General features: G+C 47.1%; 1 protein-coding gene across 7 annotated transcripts in view; it reads right to left on the bottom strand.

Annotated features, from left to right (window-relative positions):
- Nucleotides 1–21,914, bottom strand: part of CEP128 (centrosomal protein 128) — an 864,240-nt gene that overhangs the window by 639,060 nt on the left and 203,266 nt on the right. For all 7 annotated transcript variants that reach the window (XR_011283785.1, XR_011283784.1, XR_011283786.1 and 4 more), the window contains one exon: nt 8,763–8,879. Coding sequence is in view for 4 of the 7 variants with exons in the window: in XM_069637862.1 (XP_069493963.1) it covers nt 8,763–8,879 (117 nt within the window). In the remaining 3 variants the exon portion in view is untranslated. The remainder of the gene's footprint in view (nt 1–8,762; nt 8,880–21,914) is intronic.

Genomic DNA, 21,914 nt, shown 5'->3' with positions numbered 1-21,914 from the left:
AAAAAAAAAAAGTGTGGCTACACCCTGGGGAGAAGAACAAGTTACTTACCCCTGGGTGTGGAAAAAAAAAAAATAAATAAAAAAAAAAATGTTCCTCCCACATATTCCTCATCTTATATGATATATCTTTCAGCTTCAGCTGCTTAGGGAAAACATTTGAGGCAGAGGGCGCTGTGCGTCGATGCGGTTGAATCGATGTCCCCCGAGGGCTTCCATCTCGGAGTCAACATCATCGTCGGTATATTATAGCATGTGCAGCGCCTGTTGGGTTCAGTTCTGTTTTAACGCATTCCTCATGCAGAATTACCAGCATCAGTTAATCCTGGACAGTACTAGACTCTGAAAGAGCGTAAAGTGTAATGCCTCGAAATTCTACAGCAGGGTATGTTGGGAGGGGCGATGAGGAATACGTAGGAGGAACATCCAATCGAAAGAACATTAACAGGGCTAAGTAACTTGTTCTTCGAATGGATTGTGTCCTCCAACTTATTCTTCATCTTTTGATAGACTCCCAGAGCAGTGTTAGGTTTTGGAGGAAGGAGTACAAGTGTTCAGTTTTAATGTTTCTCATGGATTGAATAAGACCGCTTTCCCAAATCCTCCTTCCTGGCTAAAAGATGAGTCCAGATAGTATTGATTTGGGAAAGTGTGGGTGGTAGACCAAGTGGCTGCTGCACAAATGTCTTTTATTGGTACCCCTCTTTGGAGAGCGGAAGATGTTGCTATGCCCCTTGTGGAGTGTGCTCTTCAGCCGTCTAGGGGATCTTTCCGAGCCAATCTGTAGCATTCAGAAGTGGCAAGAATTATCCGCCTGGGTAAAATTTGTTTAGTAACTGGAAATCACAGCTCGTGGCCAGTACAGCCAATGCAAAGTTGGTCATGCTGACGTACCTTTATCATCCGATAAATTTAAAAGCTCAAGGCTCTTCTTGGATCAAGCCTATGTAGCCTTTCCACTTCCTTGTTAGGGTGAGGTGGCGGATAGAAAGTTGCAAGCACAATTTTCTGGGCTAAATGGAAATCCGACACAATCTTTGGTAAAATAGAAGATTTAACCCTAAGGACAACCTTATCCTTGTAAAAAAAATGGCAAATTGTGGCTTACTAGATAGGGCCTGCAATTCTCTCAGCCTGTGGACTGATGTTTACGCAATTTACAGAATGGTTTTAAAGGTAAACAGTCTTAACGGACATGAGTGAAGTGGTTCAAAAGGAGCACACATCCAGAATTTGAATACCAGATTAAGATCCCAAATTAGGAATGAAAAAACAAGTGCAGGAGGTAACACCTTAGTGAGCCCCTTAAGAAACGGTATGATCAATGGAATTTTAAAATATGATACCTTCTCCAAGGTGTGCTTGAAGATTGAAAGTGCTGTCGAGTATCCCTTAATGGTCCCAATCTGGAGCCCCAGATTAGCCAAATGTTTAAAAAAGACAACACCATAGGTGTTCTGCATTGAAAAGGGGTCCACATCCTTTTCCCTACACCAGCTGCAGAATTTAGTCCAACAGCCACTGTATAAGGATTTTGTTGCTGGCCTTCTGGCCGAAAGCAAAATTTCCATTACGTTATCTGGGAGGTCGCAACTCTTATATCTCAACCTCTCAGAAACTATGCATTAAAGTTGAGTGTCTTGACCTGTGGATTGAGAACCCAACCCTCCTCTTGCGAGAGAAGGCCCTCTCTTTGGGGAAGAAGCATTGGAGGCCAGATGGACATGTCCAGAAGGTCTGGGTGCCACGTCCTCCTGGCCCAATCCGGAGCAAACAGAATCATGGATTTCCCGAAGTTTCGCAACCTCCTGATCACGTGAGGAATGAAAGGAACTGGAGGAAATGCGTACAGGAGTGGAAACTCCCAGTTCACTACGAACGCGTCTCCCAGAGCTCCTCTTGAGGGAAATTCCCTGGAGCAGAACAGTTCGCACTTCCTGTTGACACTGATCGTGAACAGATACACTTGAGGGGTTACCCAAAGGGGGAAGATCTCTTGAAGAACTTCCCGAGATAGGTATTCGTGGGAGACTGCTCTGCCTGCTCAGAGAGCCCACCGCCGTGTTCTCCTCTCCAGCTAGGTGAACTGCCGATAGGGAGAATCCTTCTTTAATTGCCCAGAACCAGAGCTGCATCGACTCTCTGCACAGTGGTAGTGAACTTATGCCTCCTCTCTTGTTGAGGTAGTACTTGGCCACTGTGTTGTCTGTCATTATCAAGACATTCCTTGACTGTACACAGGGCAAAAAGGCTTTCAGTGCTAGTTTCAGACTCCGATGGAAACCAACAACTGCTGATTGTCAGATCATTGGTGCGGGCTACCCACCCCATGAGTGAGGTGTCCGTCACTACTGTTCCCTGCGGCCATGGTTGCCAAAAGGGTTCTCCTTTCAGAATAATGTCCTTGCAAGCCCACCACAGGAGGTCCTGTGCGACTCTTCTCAGAATCTGAAGTAGGTCTGACACCTTGCGTGGGAATAGGGACCATTGTGTCCTGAGTGCCCATTGGAGGGATCTCATTCTCAGCAAGCCTCTGGCACCAGGAAAATGCAGGATTCCATGAGACCGGGCAACCTCAAAAAGTCAAAGGCTGAAAGACGCTGGGCACTCTGGAATTTGGTGACCATCTGCAGAATGTGATGAGCCCTCAGCTTGAGTTGCAAGGCTTTTCACAAGGATGCATCCAGGATCGGGCCAGTGAACTGCAATCTTTGAGATGGTATTATGTGGGACTTCTTGTAATTGAGGGAGAAGCCCAATCTGTGGAGACAGTGGCAGTTTATGCTGAGATGTTCCAGGATCTGTCCGGGAGAACGAGCCCTGATCAGCCAATCATCCAGGTAGGGGTAGACATGAATCCCCCCTCTCCTGAGACTCGCCATCACATTGGTGAAATCCCTCGGGCGGAGTTCAGCCCGAATGGCAGAACTCAAAACTGATAATGAGAACCACCAACAGCGAACCTCAGGTGCTTTCTGTGCTTTTGATGGATTGGCACATGAAAGTAAGCATCCTGAAGGTCCAATGACAGCATCCAATCTTGGAGCTGGAGTGCCTGAAGGATCTGAAAAAGTGTGACCATCTTGAACTTGTCCTTCCCGAGGAACTTGTTCAAGCATCTCAAGTCCAAGGTGGGTCTCAATCCTGTGTCCTTCTTGGGGATTCGAAAATAGGGAGAGTATCACCACGTGTTCCTCTCCGTTGCAGGTACTGGTTCTATAGCACCTTTCTCGAGCAGACTGAACATTTCCTACACAAGGAACAGTTCTGGAACCTTGAAAGAGTGGCTACCGGTGAATGGACTTGAGGCCTTTTTAGAAAGGGCAGGCAGTAACCCTGGGCTACTGTTTCCAGTGCCCACACATCTGAAGTAATGACACGTCATTCTTCCAGATTCAGTGAGAATCTGCCTCCCACCTGGGTCTTGTGGGTCAAGGCCTCAGAGGTTTTGAGGTGTCTGAAGTGTGGCTGATGGTAAAGTAGCCGTTGCCTGGGCGGACTTTGCACCCCCCCCCCCCCTGTCCACCACGAGGGAATCCTCTCTAACCCCTTGACTAGCCAGTCCTCTCACCCTTCCAACTGAGGAGTAGAAGTTAACAGACTTACCACTCCAAGATGATCCACTGGGGTGAGTGGGTTGTGGCTGTCTGATGGCGCTCCAAGAAATTTGGCTGCCGCCTTTGAGGTCTGCAGCTTCTGCAGGCTTTCATCAGCCTTTCTACCAAACAGCTGCGTGCCGTGAAAGGGCATGTTGAGGAGGCTTGACTGCATGTCCGGTGCAAATCCTGACTCTCTTAACCACGCACACCTGCGTATTACTGTGCTTGCTGCCATGGCTCTGCTGATGCGATCAGCTGAGTCCAATCCTGATTGCAGAGACTTTCACATGGCTTCCATGCCGTCTCTTACAATGTTCAAAAAGCCGCCATAGCTACGCAGTGCCACAGGGTGAACATGAATTTTGGTAGGGAGCAAGTGGCATTAGCAGACTCAAGCCAAATGGTTGTTTGGGTGTAGTGACCCAGACAGCTAGAAGGAACTGTGTGGATGTCCACTTGGAGTTCTTTCTAGTTATCTTTGTGATATTGAAAGAAACATTTGGCAAATTCTATGCATCACTCGATTGTGCAAATGGAGTGTGATCTGGCGACTGGACCAAATAACTAAAGGATACAGTATAAGAATTATTTGAACAACTTTTGGTAAACTAAGCTGTGCCCGCTCAAAGCCTCTTGGTGAATTGATTAGCAGACTTAAGCGACATGCTTCCTGCAGAAAATACCTCTCTTGCTGTAAGGAACTCATGGTGGCAACAGTAAAGACAGACACAAGTGATCACAGTTCAAGGGTGTTTATTAAACTGTATGCAGGTTGGAAAACCGCCTAATCTAAACCTAAAACCAAGATGGGAGCAAGCATCGACCATAAAAGGAAAATAAGGAAGTACTAGTGGCGTTGTGTTAAATAAAAAGGACCTAACTAAGAAACCTATTGCCAAACCTTACAACTAATACAACAAGGGTGTGGGATATTTCTCAAGAAAACAAAGAAGTGTTCACAAATGATATGTCAGGATGCGGTAGACTGGGACTCCTTTCCCCACATTTTGAGCACAGGGTAAGGTGGAATCTTGGAGTACAGCACACTCTCGAGTTTCTCCAGCATGAGACGACAGTTCCACTTGCAGCTATCGGAGCCGTCGATGGTCAAGTCTCGGTTCTCTTAAAAATCTCTTGCTTTCGAGGTTCTGACGTATTCAAATAACAAAATACAACGTTCCCTCAAATAAATGAAAGTTTGCTTCTTGGTTTCACTTAAGGTGGGGATTTTTCACCCCTGGGTCACCCTCTTCAGGGAACTGACCCCTATTCCTCGTGGTTTCGGGTGTTAGCTGTTCACCCTCTGGATCTCCCTCTTCCGGGCCTGGATTTCAAAACAGTTCCGATAAATATCAAGGTCTTCGGTGGTTGTGGTTTCCTGGTCCAGTGGGCCGAAGAGATTTACCATAAGAAAAACAACAAAACAAATCCAAAGATCGGTTCTTCGTATTTCGCAGGTGATGGATTCACTCCTGGGCCCCCGTCTTCCGGCAATAGACCCTTTTCACTTTCAGCCTCCCTCCACCGGGTTCACAATGGCCTTCCCTTCCTTCACAATTCTGTATGTATTTTTAAACCATTCCAGTGGACATCCCTCGACCGGGTTCATGCTTGTCAACACACTGTTTCTTGGGACTTTAGACTAGCCCCATTCTTGTAAGCATCCTTCCTCCGGGTTCACTCTTGCCAACTTCATATTCGTTTTCGGGGTTCACTTCCCTTGCTTTCTCACAGTTCTTATGACAAAGGCTTTCGACTGTACTGGGATTTTGCTTGACCTCCTGAATGACCACTTTGACCTATCTTTTCGGCTCTCCTGCGGCCTTCTGCTATCTGTAGTTTCATTCAGGCAGGGCTTGACCAGTGTTTCTCGGAACAGCACCCACGTTGTACCAGTGTCCTTTTGCACCTAGTCTCTCCTTTACAATGTTACAGTTCTCACTTTGCGACTTTCATTCATCACAGGCCGGTTCTTATTGGCTCTCCCCTCGACTCACCGGCTGTGATAAACCACTTGGCATTCCTCTTTACTGGAATTAAGGCCAGTACCACGGAAGCAGGAATCCCCCTCGCTCCGGCTTATCCGCGTCAATATGCTCTGTGTACCGTTGACATCTGCTGCAGCACACTTGTGCTATTGTCCTTACATTTCTTTCAGTGGAGGGTTTGCGGGTTTTGTCGAAAAGGGCAATGTCGTGTCTTTCATCGTCAGCCTCTCAATATTGCCGCCTTTCTCCACCTTTTGAACTGCCAGGTCTGGATAGCTGTCTCGTCGTGCAATCTGCCTTGCTCATACTTGTTTCTCTTGCTCCACCTTCTACCCCTGGGGGGAAGGGAAAGGGCTGTCAGGTGTATGTTATTCTGATCAATTGCCTGACTTTGCCTGACCCTTGTACTGGGACATGTCATGTAAACGGTATCCGGTCATTGCGTCGACAACCAAAGCATCGACAGCCATACCATCGAAAAAAATGCATCGAAAAAAAACAACGAATGCATTTTTTTAGATGGTAAAGGGTTTAGTTTAAAACAAATGGGTTTTAATGGTTAAAAAAAAGGGGTTTGGGGGGCCCATACATTTCTTAATTTTTTTTAAAATGCATTAGATGCTTTTTTTTTTAAAATGCTTTTTCTTTAAATGGTAAGGCATTAGATGTTTTGGCTGTCAATGGAATGACTATAAACCATGTAAATGGCTCTGGTGTTGGTCCGTTCTCTGGTGTGTCGTGTAAAAGTGTTTGTGTCGAAAAAGTGGGGGGCAGTGGTTTTGAATGTCCTACGTGGTAGGATGGGGAAAAAGTGTTGAAAGAAGGGGGGTACCCGTCTCACCCCTCAGTGTCCCAATCCCACGCCCCGGGGACCCATCATCTAGGTGATCCTCCCTCACTAGTCCACCCCCAGGAACTGGATCCAAAAGCGGTGGCCATGTTCTGGCCACCTGGATGACAGATCCCTGGGGTATAGCCAGGGAGACACCTTCCGGTTTCTCACATTGCCCAGGCATTAAAGCGTTTATCATACCGATCTGGTGGGATGGTAGGGTATGCCGCCTGTTTTGTAGATGTTGCTGATTGAAAAACTAGACTTTCAGGTTTTGGGTGTCGATATAAGTAGGTAGGGTCGCTACTAGATGGCCTGTATTTTTTGGCGAGGTTCTTGTTTACCACTGGACTGGACTCGGGAACCTCCCAATTTGCCATAACCCTTTTCTGAAGAGCTATATGAAAAGGAAGTATTGTATCCTTTTGTGGACCTTTATCCAGAATATCTATTAGGTTGTCTTCCTCAAATGGTGGAGCAGGTCTGCCCCATCCCAGAAAATCCACGACTATTCATAAGGTGTCTATAACAGGCATCAGCATGGTCTGCTGGGTCTGGCTTATCAAATTCCATTTCCGGTGAGATATCGACCCCATTTGCAGTTTGCAGATTCTCATTCAGATATTTAAGTCTGGATTCTTCAGAAATAAAACTTCCTGGGACTTTAGGTGTGTCCAGTTGCAATCCAAATGATGGTGTGTCATTGTCTGAGGGTACGTAATCCTCATAGATTAAAGATAAACACTTGAAAAAGTACTTTTTCGGTAAAAGCTTGTATGATTTTTGAATCGCTTTAGGTTGTGAAGGTAAAGGTATCGATGGTTTCGACATAGGCATCGATGGCTTCAAAACTAACGGTGCTGATGCTAAGGAGTCATCGTCGTCGACAACTTTTCCATCAATTTTGCCTTTGACAGAGCCCCCTTGTTGTGTCGAGATCTCAAAGGGTCTCCGACTTACATCCCGGGCTCGAGGGTGCACAATATGTAGGCTTTGGCCTTTCCTTGTCTGCCTTATGCGGCTTGATAGGAGCATGGCCTTTTACCTTTTCCTTCAAGGGGGTTAGGGCCTCTCTCGAAAATTTTCAACATTTCCTGTCTTAAATGTTTCCGCTCAGCTATAGTACAGGATTTAGTTGGACAGGTTATACTTCTCTTAGGAGAGGAATCAGACGAACTCGAAGAGGGCGACCTATAATGCCTTTTCTTCCACTTCCTCGAAGATGACGAGGAATGGTGTGACCCGCTCCTGCAGCGTGATCGTTGCTTTGATCTCTTCCTTCAAGGAGAGTCACCTTTCAACTTGATGGATGATATTTTTTCCAATGGAGTCACCCAAGTGGATTTAGTAGGGGTCCTACCCACTGCTAGTTTCCCTTTACGCTCTTTCAGAGCCTTACCGGTCATCGACTGACAGGATTGACAGTCTGCCATTATATGGTTGATGCAAAGGCACCACAGACAGACCCGATAGGGATCTGTGAGGGACATTTTGGTGCCACCGTTGTAGCACTTATTGAACCCGCTCATCAGGGTTGTAGGAGCTGAAGACGAGGCCATCGCTCGAACAATGTTTTCTCACAAAAACTGAAGCGTGCCGTAATTCTCGAACCAAATGCTATCGCAGAAAAACGGAACTGAAGCCAACGGGTGCTGTGCGTGCTATATATACCAACGATGACATTGACTCTGAGATGGAAGCCCTCGAGGGACATCGAGTCGACTGCATTGACGCAAAGCGTTCTCTGTCTATGAAAAAATTCAAAAGCTGGAAGATATATCATAAGATGAAGAATACATGGGAGGACACAATCCATTCAAAAGTGCAAATCCTCTCCATTCGCCACAGTATGAATCTGATTGAGAATTACCCTTATGATGCTACAGAAAATGTTAGACATAACAGCTTATATATACAAATAAATCGCAGGAACAAACCCTGGAGGCGGCTGTGATCATGCTAGACCAAAGGACTGCACCACATCAAGTACATACAGATTCCATACTCAAGCTGCTTAGACATGTTGTGCTGCATCTGTTTGGACTACTCCCTTTACTTACATAAATTCACAACTCTTGGTTCCTTACAGCACCAACAACCTTTGTTCAGGAGAGCAGGGGCCATTTCTTGCTGTTCACAATTCATTACAACACATAGATGCACACATCATTCTTATCAACCTGGTAAAGGTTTCTTTTGTAGCCAATGTAGAAGGCTCTCATGTAAGAGTGTCAGTGTTCTCTACCGACCATAGGTTAATGCCTGTTCAGGCAGAGGGGCCTGGGCTGGGCATCCAGGACATTTCTGCCATAGCTCTGCAAAAAGCTTGGGACATGGTTTCCATACCTCTTGCAGCTGCACAGACATCTGTCCCAGGTGGTCCTGCCGCCGCTCTACTTGTTGCCTTTCCGTGCGCATTTCCTTCTCCAGCTCCTGGAGCCTCCTTTCTACTCGCTCTGAAACCTAAATCATTTAAAAAGAGGATAGTAAAACAACATTCAGCCAGGCAGAACAAAGCAAATATGGGAAAACAATGCTCCAGGAATGAAGGGCCGACTTTCACACCTGGAAGACTCTCTTCCCAAGAAGAGCATGGAATCCCAAACATGCATATCAGCACTTTAAAGATAAATATGGGTCTCCAAGTGCCTGATTTTGATTGAAACAAATAACATCTCAACTACTTGGAGAAATCAATATTTGTAGGAGTCAACCAACAGGAAAGATTCATGACTTCCGTTGGCAGACGCTACACGTCGGGGCAATTGGTCATGGTCGGGAACTTCAGCCCAAGCAGTCTTGGTAACTAATTGCAAGCGGGTAGTCTGCTCATGGAATTACACTGCAGCGCCAGAGTTGCCAACACTCATTCCAGAGGCAAGCGGAGCACCTACCAAAACAAGGGACAATGTAGAAAATGTAGAAAGTTGCAGCTCTTTCAACGTCAGAGGAGCATCCAATGAATATTTCAGGCTCTCGTTCTCTTAACGTTACTGAAGTATGAGCTGAGTTGTAGCCCTGCCTTAAGCAATCAACGAGTATAGGTTGCTAATACCATACCATGTATCCCCACTAAGTAACAAGGTTGGGTTCTTGAAAGTAAAACATGGTAACATTTCCATGGAGTAAGTAGGTTAGCAGTTCTCCAAATCTACTAGATTCCACCAAAAGCTGCTTAGGAGCATGGATGAAGAGTAATGGGATAGGTCAATAGAACGGGGGACCATATGAGGTGGGAGGGATGAATACAACTAAGAGGTCAAAAAGTCCCCTGACAATGTTCTTAAAAGGGTCAGTCTGGAATGAGAAGAAGTTCCGACCCATCCCATGGACACTTACGTGGCCTGCCAAGGTCCAGTACTGAGTCCCCCCCCCCCTATGCCACAAAGTAGGCTAGGAATGCAGTCCTGTCTCGCTTACTGCTTTACTCTGAGGATACATACAAGGAAAGGCAAGACAAATTGAATCTCTCCCACATTGGAGATAAAGCAGGGTTGTTATCGGTGAAGGAGTCAGGAAAGTCTATATAACTTCTTACAAAGATTACCAGGGATTGCAACAAAGGTAACATATCAGGGGTCCACAATAAGAAGAGGAAGAATCGAACCTCACAGATCTACATAAAATGTTCATTCCTGTAAATGAAAAATCTCTTGGGATAATTGGTATCAGCTCTGTGCTAATTTCTATGCTGTTTATTAGTTCTCTGAGAGTCTGCAAAGTCTGCGGTAAAGACACTGTTCCCCCAGTGACAATATAGGAATTCAAACTAGCAACTGCATACTGATAGTGCACCAACCAATCAAGATTATATAAAATATGATCGCTTTATTCATTGTATAAATCTTTAGTTAATTGTCATATTTTGTAGACATAACCACTGAGATCAATATTTGAATACAATTGTGTTGCGCAGCAAATCTATGCTTATTCTAACGGTCTCTTGCTTGCATGGGTTTCACTCTAAATGAGCTTCGTCAGGGAACGCTGGTAATATTCTCTGAAACAATATTTGTCCCCAAAACCCATGTGCTTTTGAGGGATTGAATCTTATGATGTGAAGATGCTTTGGCTGTTCTAAATTGTTATGTTCTCCTGCAGTTCACACAGTATATTCCTAGATATGGTTACGGTTCACGGATGCCAACAAATCTCTATAGGTTGCCAATGTTTGCTGTGCCACATGAGGCATTGCTTCAACAATAGTCACTCCTACTTATTTCTAAAGGTCCAGTTGAACCTTGCACTCCATTATGGTGAAGACATAGTGGAGCGTTAATGAGGCTCTCGTGTTTATCCCGACCTGGATGACGAAAGCTTTTATTACAGCCCCCTCAAGCTGGGAAGCATGGAACAGGTACAAGGCTACTCCGTCGCGGAGGAAGGTCTTAGTCTTGCCTACTCAACACTGCACTTCAATGACAAGAGGTGAAAGAACTGTCTTCCCAAAGCCATCAAGAAGAGGAGCAAGGGAGAACAAAGCAGCACTGGAAAGACACAGATCAGAAATTGTGTTTTGAAGGATTGCAGCATTGAAATGAGCAGTACATGCATCTTTAATCTCTCCCTCGTCCCACTTCCTTAAAATCAAAGTGATTACAGAGCAAAACAGACACTGCTTGCCACAAGGACAGTGAGCTGTGCGCACGGGCATCAAAGGATAATCTACACGGTGGGCTGAACCCTCCAGCATTACCTCGTATAATCCAGAAGAGATAGGACTCAATGTAAAGGAAGAATGTGTTGAACAAGATAAAGATGGAAACTGTCCTGCTGCACAGACTTGCACCACTGCAAGGAGATTACAGGAGTGAAGTGAAATCGAGAAAGAGAACGTATGTGACCACTGGGCAAGACACACAAAGGAAACACGCCAAACGATACCCTGGGAAGGCCCAGGACATAATCAAGGTGAGGGTGTGGTGTTTCTGGGCCAGCAGAAAAGGTCAGAGCAATATGGGGGAAAATCAAGCAGGGGGACCGTTCCAGGTGTGCACCTGTCAATCCATGCACGGAGAAAACCTTGACTGGTGTGCAAGACCCTTCCTCAAAAAGAAGGTAGCTGGAGGATGACAGAATGTGTGGTCAGAACCCAGGAGATGCAATAAGGAAGTCACACACCAATCACGAGAAATAAAACACACTCTGTAGGGATAACAGTGAGAGAACTAGGACCAGTCTGCTGTCCTGCTTCTCCTTATCCCTAAATTTGACCATAGACTCTTTACACCTTGATTATTAATGAACCGATCAATTTGCAATGGACACCAAATTCAGCCCATGTGAAGAGTGAAAAGCAATGAAAGGCGTTTGCTTGGTATATATGGGGGTCGGGAGCAAGGTATTGTTAGAAGAAATGGAACGAAGGATACTAGACATTCCGAAACGAGAAAGATGCCAGAAGAAAAATGAGGAGCTTGGGTCTCCTGAAGAGCATTTAGGACACAGAACACGGAATGTGCACGGAGGAGCTGGTGACTGGTGTTCATGTGGGAAAGGCAGACCCCAGAAAGATTCCTTAGGAGAAAGGCATGGGATGTGCGCTTACAAGAAGCAGACCAGTGTTCGGGCAAAGAAGCGCTGGGTATCAAAGATCACTCAGGAGAAATGCGATAAAGCTGCACTGAGAAGTCCCTAGGTGGCATTGGGTACGAGAGGCTGGGCGCAAGGAGCACAGATGAGAGGTACTGGTATGACAATGAGAAATCTAGAGAGCGCATAGTATAGAGTCGTCTGTGCATTGAGTCAGCGAGAAATCAGACATTGCATGCTGGGAAAATCAGAGGAAACCATGGAAAGAAGGAGACGGAGGAACACAAAGAAGAACTCTTCAGGGATAAACCAGTGTGTTGGCCATTATGGAACACATCTATAATAGAGATGCAGCTTGAGGAACATGGCACCTGAACCAAAACTAAGGACAGTACCTTTCTTGGCTCGTTTTAATCTCTATACTTGCATTCCTTCATTAGTTTTCATCGCCGTCCTAAGATCCCGCGTTTGATAAGCTCCGATAACTTGATTGGTCGTGAGTGCCATACGCATACATCCAATCAAGGAGTAGCAAGGAGATAAACAAATGGAGGCTAAGTCCATAGGCACAAATAAAACCTCTGTGTAAATGCATCAGAGAAGGAGATGTGATCCATACAGGAGGAGCTTGTGTCGAGTAGTCCCCTTTAGTGTCTATGAAAGAAACTGTTTTATGACTCACTTATGTTTTTTTTTAATTAGCCCAAACAAAAGAAACGTTGAGCAAGACACATCAAAGCTTTTGAAGAATTTGTCAGAGGACCCCCTCTCCCACACAATGTGTGCTTTAATGTTTGCTAAAGGAACTGTTTAATAAATAAAGCGCCCCTGTGGAGATCTTGACCCCACCATGCCAGTGCGGGACTCTCAGTCAATGGTCTACAGTGGTGGTGGATGCCGACTGGCTCGCAACGGAACCCATCAGCTCCTGTGCATTTCGGAACTGGCCAGGGAAGCAGATTCATATTTTCTCCCACTTGCAATTCTGCATTTAGAATGGGATCAATAAAACTACAAGCACAATAATGGAAAGAAATTAAAAAAGTGGATCACATACTAACACTGGGCATGAGAAAACTGGATATCTTTCTTTTGCGCAACTGAAGGTAGATTGGGACTAAGGACGCGTTGATTGGACGCCATCCTATCAAGGGAACCCAAGATCAAATCTGTATAGTGTATGGTAGGCCTAGTACCACTACCCCCAAACTAACAGCGGTATCAAAAATGTGATGCCAGGACAGAGCGGAAACTGCCATGGTCCTCTCCAGATAGGACAATCGCATGCTCCTCCGGCCTCGAACTACCAAAGAATAGCCAAACAAAAGAAGTGGGGGAAAACTACAAGTCTAGGTCTTGCTGCAGGATAAGGTGGGTGAACCCAATCACCCCACTCTAAAGACTGCACACTGGCTGCTAACATGGGGATAGGCTCATCTTCATGGGTCTCTGTGGGCCCCACAGAGTGATACCCACCCATCTGCTTATCTCTTGATAAAGTTCACACTTTGCCTGTAACAAACTGGACATGAACCTCCCGAGTACCTTCTTGTTTTAGGGATCAGTTATAAAGGATTGTCCACTTGACAATGGCTCCGTCAATCAATGTTCTCTGTATCGCTTTCTGGCATGCTGCCTATCTTTCCGTTTCTCCTACCTGTATTCCTCTACCACAATCCCATTTTCTTCTGGCTGTACCCTCTCCCCTTGTGTGCAATCACACCTTTCGTTCTCTCTCTCACCTGGCTCCCAAATATTGAAATAATCTTCCTCTTGCTCTTCATTCTCTTTCCTCTTTCTCTCTTTTTCTTTCTCAGTTAAAAAGATCACCCGTTATCTATCTGATCCCACTTATTTTGGTCCTGGGAATTTGTGTACCCTCAATCGTGTACCATCCTTGTATGTTCAGCGCTTAACAGATACAAACAAATGCAAAACCTTTGGCTGATTTAAATGGGCAAGGTAATTTCTGCCAGTTTTAGACACCAGACTTTACTGTGATGGTTGGGGGTTGTCGGAGGTAGTTTGGACCGTTGGGTGTCGCAGTCAGACTGTACTTTGCATTTTCTACTAGGGACAGCATTAACACCCTTTGCAAGATGAGCGCCTATGTATCTTGCAGCCTCAGCGGTTTGCCCTTTGCATGCAGAATCAGAGAAGGAGCTTTGGTCAAGCGCTAGCGTTTACACGCTTGGATCTAGCGACCACCACGGCCTCATTAGGAGAGGACGCAAAAAAGAAGCAATTTAAAGAAGCCCAGAGAGTTTATCAGATGCCAACGTCTCAATTCCGTGCCTGGAATTCAAGAGGAATAATGGGGACTAATAGAAATACAATAAGGGCTCAGATATCCTTTGGTCTATCCCATCATCTCTATGCGGACGATTCCCAGCTGTTTCTTTTTCCTCATTCTCTTCCTCCAGACACTCTACTCGGACCTCTTGTCTTGGATGTCGGCTCACCTTCTTCATCTAAACCCCTCCAAGAGTGAAGGAGGGAAGTTATTTTATCTTCCCTGCTACAACTCTGCCTCCTCCTTTATCTCCCCCCTCTATTTCCTTTCTTCTACTTCTCGTCCCATTTCTCTTTCTGCCAGAAATCTTGGAGTCATTCCCGACTCATCTCTTTCTTTCTCTTCCCATATTTCTGCTCCCTCCAGCTTCTGTTGGCTCCAGGTTTCAATAGGTGGAAGGTTGGACCATTTCTTTCTTTTTCTGCTACTTAAATTCTTGTTTCATCTCTCACTTTTTCCTGACTGTTCTTCTCTACTACTAGGTCTCCCTGCGCTTCATCTCTCGCCTCTGCCTCTTCGTTCTAGCTATAACCCAGCTATCTTCTTTTCTCTTTATCCTTCTGCAATTCTACTGCCCAACTCTTGCCACTCCCCAATGACTCCCCTTTGAGTCATGGCTGTTTAACTTTGTCTGGTTTTCAAATGTCTTCACAGTCTGGCCCCTCCCTATCGTTCTTTTTATGTTCCATCTCGTCCACTTCGCTCTCTGTCCCATTTTCTTCTTACTGTTCCCTGTCCTTGTGCAAATTCCTGTTTCTACTCTTTTTCCCCCTCTTGGCCCTGAAACACTGGAACGCGCTTAGGCTTTCTCTTCGTTCGTTATCTTCTCTTCCTGCTTTCCACACAAATCTTAAGACCCACCTGCTTACTGGTTGACCTGTGCTTTTCAATTTGTTTTATATTATTATTCCCATTTTTGCCTCTGTACAGCGCTTTGGTGTATCGAGCTATATAAATATAAAATATTAAGCCATTGCGACACAAGACAACCAGCCCGATTAACGCAGAGGAAACGGTCTTCCCGGCTAATATTCTACTTAATGGCCATGAACTCAGTGGACGAAAATGACATACCTGCTCCAACACAAACATACTTTGGAGCAGACACTTCAACAGTGGCCCAGATGTATGTCCTGCGGAAACCCCCCCTAAGCAAGTGACGTGCAGAAATGCAACTCTCCAAGCAGCTTTTTGGACTTTTATAGATGTTTGTTCGAGACAGTAAGAGCTTCCGGGGGAAATGGAAGCAAAGAAAAAGCTAACAGTCCAAGAATTGTATGCAATGTCAACCTTTCAGATAGACTATGGGTTATGTCTCGGAAGGGTAGCTCAGGGGCAACCTGGTCGCCTTGGAAGCAAGACAATTCAGAGCAACGCCGGGTCCACGCTTAGAAACCTCGGGGTTTTAAGCACGTTATAAATAACCAGTTACAATTACAAAGGAACAGCTGTCTGACAGCATTCCAACTAACAGGGGCGGCTTGGTTTAAAATTGCTGGAAGCTTCGCACAAGTTACATCCGGTTTCTGGTCCACCAGAGCCTGGTTACCTTGACATCAACTGTGGCCAAGAGCTACCTTTGACTACCCCGGCCAACTGATGCCTTGAGAACATACCCTTGAGGTATTAACTCTGTGTGATTGGGAATTTGCATAAAAGGTGCATTGGGGAAACCTGTAGACGACACTGTAAACATAACGGGGCATATATAATGGACACAGAGGCATAGCTTGCATCTCATGTGGAAGTTACATTGTTTTGACGTGCTGTGGACGGACTCCTCGTTCTCAAGCTGGTGCTCGGTCATCGGTCAGTCATGCCTGAAATCGCTCCTGCTCATCAAATCCTTGCAACATCCTTCCACCTTGGGAGGACAGCTCACACATTAGGCAAGCACCTCCTCCGGCCTGGTGCCACTCCCGCAAGGGCCCACTCAGTCCTTCCTGCTTCCCAGGGGGGGGGGGACACATCGTGACCCATTGTGTAACAATACCAACTGTTCTTACAGCGCTAAGAAGTCTGGCACGAACCATTATAGAAGACCCTCAAGTGGTTATTTGTCGCGATCACTCTAGGTGGCAAGCGGGGTTGCCTGGTAGCATCGTTTCGTTTAACCTTTACTCAAATGATCTTCTGCACTGAGCAATTGACCTTCGTAGGACCTTTAACAACACTTGTGTGTGTATGCATGCATGCATGCATGCATGCAGCTGCCTGTGCTATTTGCAAGAACAGAACACTGTTCAGTCCCTGTTCGCCACTGCGGTAAATGACTGCCCCCCCAACAAAATAAAAATCAAAGTATTCGGAGTCTTAAGTCATGATCCAGGGGCCTCGCGGGTGAAGTAGTCTAACCCGGAAGCACACGGTGTATCACACATCAATCAATAATGTATGGAATGGGGGGAATTGAATGCAGTGCATAGGAAAGGGCTGCAGGTGGGAGACAGCTGTGCAGTGCATACCTTATAATGCCCCTTAGGTTATGAAGACTGATGGCAACAGGTACAAAACTTCCTAGCCACACTAGCTCTTCAATCTGTGGGGAAATCCTAGATAAAGCAACGGAGGGAGGGGGTAAATGGCTGCAGATTATTACAGGTCAGGTTTATTGGCCTCTGGACAGCAGAAAGGCAGCCAGCGGGTGAAGCCGGGGAAGCTGAAACACGAAATAACCACTTCATGAAAGCTATTAAGCTGCTTTTGTGAAAGTCCCCGTCACGCTCCCCACCTCAAGGTGTGGGGACCCATTGCCCATGCAAAGGTTGAAAGGCGCCACCGCCGGACCTACAAGAGGCACCCAGACAGACCCTGGGAAGACAACTAAAGGCAACAAGAAAGAGCCCGAGCAACACCTTCAGCAGCAGGGCTGAAAAAAGGATTGCCCCCACGCCACAGGTCCTTTCAGCACTGATAGGGGAACATGGCAACACGCACTGTGCTAGGAGATATTGAAAGCAGCAGGAGATGGGGGATTGCCCGGGCAACATCTCCACGCCCACCCTCCAACCCTCACGATTTCATGCTATATGATATGATGATGTGGCATTTATAACGCGCCTGTACACGAGTGTTCCTGGGTGGGAAAAGCGGGAACCTGTAAGGGGCAAACGGCTTAGAAGGGGCCACTGTCCTGACGGATGAGTGGCGGCTGCAAGATGCTCTTCTTCCGCGTGGGAAGGGGGGAGTGGGACAGCAAAGGCGACCAGACGAGTGAAAGTGGCGAGCTTTGGCAAGGAGGAGGGAGGTGGGGGGCAAGGAGGAAGCCGAGGCAGGACACGCAACCGAACTGAATGGGCTAGCTGGGGTATTATGACTGCATTATCCAGCACCTGGCAGGACTGCGGAACCCTCTGATCAGAAGACTCACTGCCACCACTGCAAACCCCTTCGACCGCTACCCGCGGCCCATCACTGCGAAGACCCAGTGAAACCAGCCCTACTGTGACAAGACCACACAGACCAAGAAGAATACAAACCCACGACTACACACTCAACCCGAGAAGATGGAGTAATGAGGCTCAAGCCTCGGTATCCAAAAAAATCACCGCTGATGGATAAAAATCTATCAGCAAGAAGAAGAACAAGCGCGCTGCGGATGAGACACTTTTTTGTAGAGACAGAGCGCCTCCTGGTGGACGCCCGAATCATTTTCCAACAGTTCTGAATAGAGAAAATTCCAGTTCGTATTTGCCAAAGAATACGCGCAAGAGCAAAGGATTCTATGCGCTATGCCCAATCTTGCACTGCAACTTGGCTCACAGGTGCTTCCGTCGAAAGGGTTAAATGGACAAAATAGATTGTAAACTGTCTTCGCCTAGGTACAGTTATGTGGGCAGGAGGATGGTTATTCTCTCCAGCTTAGTGGATCACAAGCAGAAGTTTCCAAACAATTCACAACAGTAAATACAAAATGAAAGAAAGCTTTCATAAAATCCGGACTTTATTTAAAACCGAGACAATGATTACACACACTAAAATCTCCCTGCTGGCTCCCAATGCACTTCTCGTGTCGGGGCTGCCTTTTTGCACATTTGCTGCATTCGGAATGATATATGTATGATTTGATATGGCATTTATAACGCGCCTATACACAAGTGTTTCAAGGCGCGATGAGGCAAGGGAGGGGAAACAAAGGGAGGACAGACAGCGATCCTACTAAGCCAGATGTCATTCAGATCGCGCAAGTGCATGGGAAGGGGGCAGGGACAGTGCAGTACAAGGTAATGGATAACAAGTAAAGTAGCGGCCAGCATGTGGCAAGTGTAAGGGTAAGTGTAGACATCAGGTGTCAAGGGCTGGTAGGGGGACTGTAGTGATACAGAAACAGACCCAAGTAAGGGGGTTGTCAGGTGGGCAGTGAAGGGGTGTGACGTTGACGGGGGAGGGACCTGGGCCCGAGATCAGAGGGTGTGTACAGGTAGCCAGTGCAGTTCCGGTTACAGCCAGGAGGTCAGCAGAGGGGAGGAGGAGAAAAGGCAGAAGCAAAGAGAAAGGTTTTGAGGTGCTTCCAGAACCAGAGATGGTTATCGTCAAGTTTCAGAGAGGCAGGGAGGCTGTTCCAGAGGGAGGCACCAAACGATGAAAGAGATCTACCACCAACTCGTTGCTTGGAGAAGCGTCTGACCCTGAGGGAGTTGGAGGCGGATGAGCGAAGAGCTCGAGAAGGAAGATATTTAGGAAGAGAGTTGAAGGTATTGAAGCCCCAGGCCCCAGAAGGCCTTGTGGACGATGCAGAGGGTTTTGAACTTAATCCTCGCAGCCACGGGGAGCCAGTGGAGAGATTTCAGTCCTGGAGAGATAAGATCCCTGGGCTTGAGGCCAAGGACAAGTCTTGCAGTCCTGTTCTGGATGAGTTGCAGAGGGCAGAGAGTAGAAGCAGGCAGATTTAGAAATAGGCTGTTGTAATAGTCCAGCCCAGAGAGAACCAGAGCTCTGGAGAGAGTGAGCTTCTGGCTAAGGAGAGGAAAGGAAGAATACCACTGAGGAAGTGCAGCTGGTAGTGTGACTTCTTGGAGACATCGGAGATGTGAGGAGAGAAGGAGAGTGTGGAGTCAAAGAGGACACTGAGGTTTTTAGCCTTGCAGGTGGGAGCAGGAAGAGGGCCAAGAGAGGCCAGCCAGAGAGCTACAGAAAAGGAGGGAGCAGGTGTGCCGATGAGGAGAATCTCAGTCTTACTGGCATTAAGGCAGAGGTCATTGATCGCACACCACTCCTGGATAGCAGACAGACAGTCCGAGATGAGGTAAGGAGAGGAGGAGGCCGAGGGTAGCCTGAAAATGAGCTGGGTGTTATCCGCATAGCACTGGAAGTTGGGGCAGAGAGCAGCGATGCAGTGGGCAAGAAGTGCCAGGTATTGGTTGAAGGTATAAAGGTCAAATGTCTTACCGGGATGGACAGGGGCTAAAGCCCCTCTGCACCCAAGGGAATGCCAGATCAGGTCAGTGCCAGCTTAAGTCCCAGAGGGCATACAAATGAAAATCTCGCAAGCCATAAATCCAACAAGATAAAAAAATTATAATAATACAGAAAGACTGTGCATCAAACTAAGGTCGGAAGCAATATCTGAGATGTTTAGAAAAACAATAAAACGAGAGTCAAAAAAAGACTAAGCAACAATCTGAACCCAGTATCTTCCCAACACTATGTGCAGGGTCTGCCAAGACACCATGCAGATCTTCTGGTCCCCAGGTGTAACAGCAACAATCTGAACCCAGTATCTTCCCAAAAACTATGTGTGGGGTTGTCGAGACACCATGGAGATCTTCTGATCCCCAGGTGTAACATCAACAATCTGAACCTTACCATCTACCGGCCTCCTGGTCAAATCACCTCATTTCTCTCTGAGTGGGCGGACCTCTCCTCCTCCCACCTGGCCTCTACCACTCAACTCCTCCTCCTCCTCGGTGACCTAAATATACATTTATACTCCCCTTGCTCCTCCTCTGTACTCTTCCGTGACCTCTGCGACTCCCTCTCCCTGTCCATCCTCCCCTCTGGCCCGACTCACTCTACAGGGCACACATTCAATGTCTTGATCTCCTCGGACCTCCCCCTCTCCATTCCTCTGACCACTCCTCTCTCCTGGAGTGATCACCCCCTCCTCTCATCTCATCTCTCCCTCTCTTCCCCCCAAGCCAAGCCTACCCCAACACTGCCACCTACCTTCTCGGACATCCGGCCCATGAAGCGTGTGTCAGTCGAGGCTTTTGCCGCCACTTTCTCCCCCCCCCCCTCCACCTTTGGCTGTTTCTCATCCTGATACAGCCCTGTCTCTGCTCTACTCTTCAATTTCTGATACGCTTGATGCTTTTGCCCCTGTCATGAGGATCCGTTTGAAGTCCAAAGCCAAGTGCAATTCCTGGTATGACTCTGACTTAGCTACACTTAAACGTAAGTGTAGGGCAGCTGAGAGGAAATGGAGGACTTCCTGTTCATCCTCTGACAAACTGGCCTGTCGCCTGCTACAAAGGCAATACCAACTCTCTGTCCTCACCAAGAAGAGAGTCCACATGCAAGCTCGTGTCTCTGCGGCATCTAACAACTCGGCCGAACTCTTTAAAATCTGCAAGGAGCTGGCCAACCCTGCTGCAGTCTCTACCCCTCCTGTTGTCTCCCAGGCTCTTTGCAATGCCCTTGCCTCTCGCTTTATTTCAAAAACCCAGGACATCCTGTCCATCCTCTCCACCCACGCTCCTCCTCTTCCTTCTCCATCTGTGCTTGCTGACCCTCCTTTAGTCACCCTCCCACCATCCTTCTCGTCCTTTCCTCTTTTCACCCCTGACGAGGTTGCTAGACAAGTCCGATCTATGAAAGCCTCTTCAAAACAGGTTCATCCCTGTTCCTCTAAAACCATCAAGGACCACATTGACACCCTCGCTCCGGCCCTTGCTGATTTTTGCAACCACTCCTTTGCCTCTGGATCCTTCCCCTCCCCTCTGAAGCACTCCTTAGTGCATCCTCTTCTCAAGAAACCCACAGCTGATCCTTCTTGTCCAGTTAACTATCGCCCAATTTCCATTACTCCCTTTCTTGGCAAACTCCTGGAAAAGTTGTCCATCTCTCAGCTTAACCTTCATTCCAATTCGGTTGGCTGTTTCCATGACCACCAGTCTGGCTTCAGAGCTGCCAAAAGTACGGAAACTGCTCTCCTAAACATCTGTGAAGATCTGCTCACCAACCTTGACTCTAACATTCCATCTGTCCTCATCCTCCTCGATCTCTCTTCTGCCTTTGACATGGTCAACCATACCATCCTGCTCAACCGTCTCCGTGAAAACCTGGGTATCCCTGATCAGGCTCTGGCCTGGCTGACCTCTTTCCTCTCAGATTGACCCTCCCAGGTCCAACTTGGGTCCTTCCTTTCATCTATCTTCCTCTGTACCTGTGGTGTTCCCCAGGGGTCTAACCTCTCGCCCTGGCTTTTCAACCAATACCAGGCAACTCTCGCCCACTGCATTGCCATTTTCTGCTCAAATTTCCAGTGTTACGCTGACGGCACTCAACTCATTTTCAAGCTGCCCTCGGCCACCTCCTCTCCCTCTCTCCTCTCTGATTGCCTAACTGCCATTCTAGATTGGTGTTCCGCCAATGATCTTTGTCTGAATGCCAGCAAGACAGAGATCCTCCGCATCGGCACACCTTCATTATCCTTTCCCCTCACTCTCTGGCCG

The sequence above is a fragment of the Ambystoma mexicanum genome, chromosome 14 (genome assembly GCF_040938575.1).
Source record: "Ambystoma mexicanum isolate Mex_15411 chromosome 14, UKY_AmexF1_1, whole genome shotgun sequence".
NCBI classification, from domain to species: Eukaryota; Metazoa; Chordata; class Amphibia; order Caudata; family Ambystomatidae; genus Ambystoma; species Ambystoma mexicanum.
This window is presented reverse-complemented; position numbering and strand designations above follow the sequence as displayed.